This window comes from Triticum aestivum, chromosome 7A, assembly GCF_018294505.1.
Source record: "Triticum aestivum cultivar Chinese Spring chromosome 7A, IWGSC CS RefSeq v2.1, whole genome shotgun sequence".
In the NCBI taxonomy this organism is placed as follows: domain Eukaryota; kingdom Viridiplantae; phylum Streptophyta; class Magnoliopsida; order Poales; family Poaceae; genus Triticum; species Triticum aestivum.
In genome coordinates, this window is record NC_057812.1 from 729,526,521 (window position 1) to 729,532,576 (window position 6,056).

The following is a 6,056-nucleotide window of genomic DNA, read 5'->3' on the forward strand; positions in this document are numbered from 1 at the left end:
GTGGAGTACAGAGTGGTAGCAACTGACGAGGGGAGGCACGAGGAAGACGAGGCGGATCTGTGGGGCCCGGTGGGCCGGGTGCCACGTGGACGGTCGGGGAGCGCCCGTGCGTAACGGGCCAGCGGTAAAGCCAGTGAAAAGGTTTGGGCCCTCGCGTGTCTCATCAGTCTGCGACTTTTTGCTAAAAAAAACAGTTTGTCATGTTTTGATGACTTTTATATAGCATTAATAAGGGAAAATGGTGTCCTTACGATTAAAATAGAAAATCTCCTGTTTTAGTTACTTTGTTATTATATTATTATGCTACGCCGCCCACAAAAAGTGATTTTGCCTTTTCCCCGCAAAAAAAAGAAGTGATTTTGCCACCTGAACAAACCCCCTAAACGACTCCAACATGAACTTTTTTAAGGGGCACAGTAAAAAAAAGTCCTCCCGATCTGCAAAAACACAGGTTTCGCCTCCGCTTCTACGGGGCCCTGCATCGCGAGAAAGCAGTTGGCCGGAGTCCAACTGCCATCGGAGCTTTCAAGCTCGTTCCAGGCCACCGCCCCATCCGTCCCCGGCCGCCGCGTTGCTCATCCGAACCGCCGCCCCATCCGTCGCTGGCCACCACGCTGCTCATCGTTTGTCCCCGGCGGAACTACGTGTACGCGCAGACGTGGGAGCCCGCTGCCAGCTACGCCTGCGAGACGGAGCGCCGTGAGCCTCTCCCACCTCGCCCCCTTCCTCGCAGGACGAATGGAGCCCGGTCACACATATCTCTAACTTCCTCGTAATACAAATGCAGTGGTTCCGCCGATTTCAAAAAAGAATATTGCCGCCAACTCCCTCCGTCCCACAATATAAGATTGTTACAAATATACTCTCAATTATTATTTGAAATAAAGAGCTTATTGGAGCTCGGGACCGAAAAAAGTCGCACTCGTGTGTTTCCAGCCGAATATACTGTTTTTGGTTTGACACTAGTGTCTGAAAAAGCTAGAAAAAAGCAAGCGCATAATTTTTTTTGCTTGTTCCTTCGATGTAAGGCTAGGCTGCACCACAGACAAAAACATTTAACGCTCTCGTTCGTTTACTTGTGAGATGATCTTCAATCTTTTCACTCGAGTCTCAGGAGGGCCGGGTGCGTCATGTGACAGATTATTACTGCGAAGATGTTTATTTATGGTGGGGTTTTGGGTGGGCCAAAGGTGTCGGAGTTCTACGTAGCCAAACAAGGTTTGCTTTTAATAAACACTCAACTTAGCAAAAAATCCAATGAAAAGAGTGGCTTTTGCACCAACTGTTTGTTTTCCCTTGGTCCATCTCATGGTGATGCAGTTTCTGTTGGGCACTTTTAGATTGTGGCTGCTCGTGTCATCATCCGTCTAAAGCTTACAAACAACGCAGATGAACAGACAGCAAGCCATGTCCATCCTGTCTCCGCTTCATAGTTCTTACACCCACACCTCCGGATGGCAAAAAAAAAACATTTGTTGTATGCAAGTTGCCTGAAATTTGAATTCGGTTCATTCGATTCAAGAGAGAAGAGGAGGCGCACCTCGAGGGAGGGCCCGGAGCTACCCAAAGATATGGAAGATGTCCAGAGTTGGGGGTTTAGATGGATGGCCAAGGATGGCAGCAGGACAGGGCGGCAAGGCGCACGATGGAGCACCGCCAGCAGCAGCAGGTGACATACAACAGGTGGATAAGAGGAGGGAGAAGAAGGCTGGGGGTAGGAGAAAGCACATCGCCGTTCGATTCAGATCGGACGGCTCAAAAAACCGACTCGGGAATATTCTTGAGGCAATGGTAGTAAACACTTCACTATCTGCTCCGACGGGTCATGCCATAATAACAGTGTGACAATGATGACAACTGAGCAAGACCTGACGCCTCATCGACGAAACATCTATTAATCCTTTTATTTATATCTTAGTCTGTACATTACAGAAGAAGATATTCATCCAAAAGGTTTATGAATGATGATGTATGAAACCTGTCATGACCATCCTTCTCTTTGCTGTAGTAATCCTGCTATACTGTTCAATATGTGAGATTCGATGTCATCAGCAGCTGAAATAGTCAGCCAAAAAATCGCTAGCTCGATTCGCCGTGTCATGGGGTGATTGACACATATCTTGCTTCTGCAAGCACTGCCTCCCGGATTCATCAAGAATTTAGGTGATCTGATTACTGCCTTTCAGGCTTAGCAGTCCTCAAGATCCAGAGCAGCCAGCGCTTCAGTTCGAAAGGAATTCAATGCTGCAGTGCAGACCGGGGTTCGATCCTGATCCTCCTCACTCCTTTGTGATCCACCTGTGTCCCCGGATCTCGTACCCGCCCAGCCCATGGTCGCTGGTCTCGCCGCTGGTCCCCACACCCGACCTCCTGCGCTGCTGCCTCCGCGCTCTCTTGGGGCCGCTGTTGTCGCTGAGGCTCCCGTTCAGTAGCGGGTCATCGATCCCACTGATCACCCTGTGCAAGGATCGCGGCGAGTCGATGCAGCTGTCGTCGTTCGTTCTCTTGTCTTTATCGTGCTTCTTCATGTTCTGGGATATCTGGTGGATCTTCTCGTTGATCGGCTCCACCGCGTGGTTCACGGTGAACTTCAAGTCATTCACAATCTGCAAGGTTCAGTCAGATAAGGTGTTTCAGGTTTAGCTACAGTTGGTCAAAATGAAACTTGGGCTGAAGGGGGTAACAGAACAAATAACATATTTTCCTTACATATTCGCCTCCTCCAAGTACAACATCGCGGACGCTTTCTTTTATGGCAGTGGAGCATCTGACGTGATCATCTGGCTGGGGAAGCCTAATCTTGGTTGGGCGCTCGCTATCTTTAACTTCGTCTGGATCTAGAGGGCAGTCAACTGAAGCATAGTCTCCCAGAACTGAAACATCTCCGATGTAACGATCGCCCATTAGCTCGTATGGCTTGGCAGGGAAGACGTAAAGGTGAATAACAGCAGCAAAACCCATCTGTATTCAATGATAAAAAATAACTTCGGTTACGTTGTTTCATTTTCAATGGAAAATGGGACAGGGCTGAGGCCTATTGATCTAAATATAAATATTACTTCGTTAGGATTATTGCAAAATTGAGAATGCAAGCATGCTTAAACAAGGATTTGTCAGCATCACGCAAGGAACTGAAATGGTATAATCAGGAACATGTCACCACCTCTATGCAGATGATAAAGTCCTGAATGCTGGACTTGAACTGCAACTCTTGAGCTATAGGGCCTCTCAACAAGCCCCAGCTGGAGAGCAACGCTATTGCCACACCTTGCCACCATGTTAAGAACACAATAGACTTGAATGTCAGAAACTTCGCTAGGGGCTTTATATGGGCTAGCTCGTCCTTTATGACGGCGTAAAATTGAACGAGACAGTATAAGGCCCATGACTGACTGAAATTGAGAGCCATGGCAGTGTAAGAGTACCTGGTAAATAAGATAGCAATTCGTAAGTAGGAAGAGAATGCATTTAAAGTCTGAAGCTACTGGATCATCAGATGCACGAACAGGTTTTCCGATCCTACCACATGCCCACAGAACTAGTTCATCAGTAGCAAGAAAATGTTTTTTAACTAAACATCATTAGACGCATGAGTAGGTTCCATGATACTAGCAGTACATATGAAAGCAGAGGTGAGGAAAAACAGGTAAACTTACTGTTAGTTATGTTGGTAAACCAAAGATAGCATAAATGTGTTCCATATTTCCCATGCAGCTTGTAAGATTCATTTATAAGTGCTAACCACTAAAAGTTGATGCCAAAAAATCAAGCCATTCATTGAAATTTGTATTAAATTCGACAAATATATGGTAACATAATGTTCCAAGTTGTAACTGAATGACAGCTGCAGGACAACTAAATCTAGGATACATGGTTTGATATACCATACAACCTTCTCATGAATATCAACACAGACCATGAATGTCACTAGAATAAAGACTTGTCAACAAAATGGTACGACCTCGGTTTTCTTTTACCTGTCATTTTGGACACTAAAAATGTCTCCAGTAAACGGCTTTGATGACGGTTATTTCAGATTATTAATGTCATTTTTACTATTTAAAATAAAATGAGACTAAAGTTTGTTTTAATGAAAAAAATCAAGCAATATGTTTTACACGTGGCATATCCAAACACTTGTGTGTATATTAAGTCATTTACTGAACATCGCAGTCTAAAACATCATTTGAAAAGAGCAGAGGTAGTAGTACAATAGCAGTATAGCTGAATGAGACGAGTTCATTATAAGTCATTTACTGAGCGTCGCAATCTAAAACATCATTTGCAAAGAGCAGAGCAGTATAGGTTAATGAGACAAGTTCATGCAAGGATTGTTGAGTGAAAAAAAAATGAGGTTGCTTCATGAGTATGTATCTTACCCACAGCTCCATTTAAACTCTCCTTCGCAGTACACCCCAAAGGATTCAAGAATCACCGCAAGAAGAGCACATATTGTCTTTATTATCATCTATCCAAGAAAAAGGAGGACATATTATTTTGATTTTCCATCAGATGCTGCAAAATCAAATGGAATGGGGGAGCTAAAGAGTGGCTTACATATTGGACAAGCCCAAACTTAACTACCAAGTAGAACCATTCGCCAACGGGCCATGGGTTCAACATGTAATTCATCGGAAAAGGGTGGTTCACATGTCGTTCTTCGGATGCATTGCCTAAAAGTGGTGCATCAGAACCTGAACTGCCCTCCTTCTTCAGAAATTCAATCGTCCTATCCTCTCCACCTAGCATGAATAAGATTACATTATAAGGAAGGGCAGAGACATGGATGATAGCGTTGCAATGCTAGACAGTCGCGTACCTAAGCACGCAACTAGATACCGCCCGAAACAGTACATGGCAAATGCCTCGTATCCGTCTCGCAGAATCTCAATATCTACACCAATTGTTGGATTCACCAATGATATATACTGCAACAGTGGAATAAGAAACAAGAGTTAACGGCTGGATCGACCTCAACCAGCCAACAACACTGTGGCCGCACACTTGAACAAGACATGGCATAGCACCTTACCGACTCGATTGCATATATCGGCACCATCAGAACAACACCGACGAGGAACTTCTGCTCCTGGAAAAGAAGAAATGCAGCAGCGATGAGTCCAAAAACAAATACAGCTCCAGCGACAATTCACCCTGCTGTATGGAAAATAAGAAATTCAACACCGACTGATCGCTAGCGACCAACAGAACAGACCTCTGGGTTCTTGTAGGCCGAGAGGTGGTTCAAGAGCAAGTAGATGGACAGCGAGACCGAGACGACGACGAAGAGCCCCGAGATGATGGTGGCCCAGACAGGCAGTGAGTAGCTCCGGAGCACCAGGAGCAATTTGTCGGCCAATTCAATTGCCATTGCCATCGGCCCTGTCTGTCCCGCCGCTTGTCTGTACTCAAGCTGATGCGCCCTCCTCTCTTGCGCTTTCGCCCGCACATTCGCGACCGGGATTCACCGTTCCAGGTTGCGGTTCATAGAGCATCATAATATCAGGAATTTGATCTTGGAAATGAAACAAACAATCCCAGTGATGCAGACTGATACTGAGGTCCGTTTGGGTGAGACCGAAAAAGCAGAGTGGGCTGCCCCGTTTTTGTCCCTTATATTCCTCCGCCCGCCTAATAATATTCGGCGGGATTCCTTGAGCCCCTGCAGGCAAGCAGAATTTTAAACGAGGCGGCAAGCGCTCCGCTAGATCGGAAGGGAGGAAAATAAATGAGCTCGTAATCGTGGAAAACGAGGCCGAATTGGCGTCGGAGGAACGCGGGTGGATCGGGCAATGCCCCGCGAATCCGGGGCCGGCGGCGACGGTCGAATCGGGCTCCATGGACGGGGCGGGGCGGGGGATGGGAGGGCGAGGGAGAAGGGGGAAGGGGCGCGTACCTCTGACGGAAGGATTGCGGGGGATCTGCGGTCCGCAGCCGGCCCGCCGTTGAGGGAGGGGTCGACGACGAGGATGAGAGGGTTAGGTGAGGTCAGGATAGATGAGACAAGAGGAGAGGAGAAGGTATTTTCTCTCATCAGACAGAGACGCGCAGGTTAT

At 46.8% G+C, this 6,056-nt stretch overlaps 1 protein-coding gene across 1 annotated transcript; it reads right to left on the reverse strand.

The window, feature by feature from the left end:
* Positions 1-1,858: 1,858 nt before the first annotated feature.
* LOC123149770 (protein LAZ1) lies at positions 1,859-6,056 on the reverse strand. Its single transcript, XM_044569503.1, has 9 exons — positions 5,897-6,056; positions 5,216-5,662; positions 5,033-5,089; positions 4,820-4,928; positions 4,558-4,742; positions 4,380-4,468; positions 3,164-3,425; positions 2,710-2,961; positions 1,859-2,606 (listed from the first exon to the last, which is right to left on the reverse strand). The coding sequence occupies exons 2-9, from the start codon at positions 5,375-5,377 to the stop codon at positions 2,280-2,282; spliced, it is 1,443 nt and encodes a 480-aa protein (XP_044425438.1). The 5' UTR covers positions 5,378-5,662; positions 5,897-6,056; the 3' UTR covers positions 1,859-2,279.

What these genes read in the sequence shown, in the direction of transcription:
- LOC123149770 (XM_044569503.1), bottom strand. Translation starts at nt 5,377, where the DNA reads ATGGCAATGGCAATTGAATTGGCCGACAAATTGCTCCTGGTGCTCCGG. An exon ending in CGGCCTACAAGAACCCAGAG is followed by an intron (nt 5,090 to 5,215) that starts GTCTGTTCTGTT and finishes CTTCTTTTCCAG; the next exon opens with GAGCAGAAGTTCCTCGTCGG. An exon ending in GAGTTTAAATGGAGCTGTGG is followed by an intron (nt 3,426 to 4,379) that starts GTAAGATACATA and finishes CTTATTTACCAG; the next exon opens with GTACTCTTACACTGCCATGG.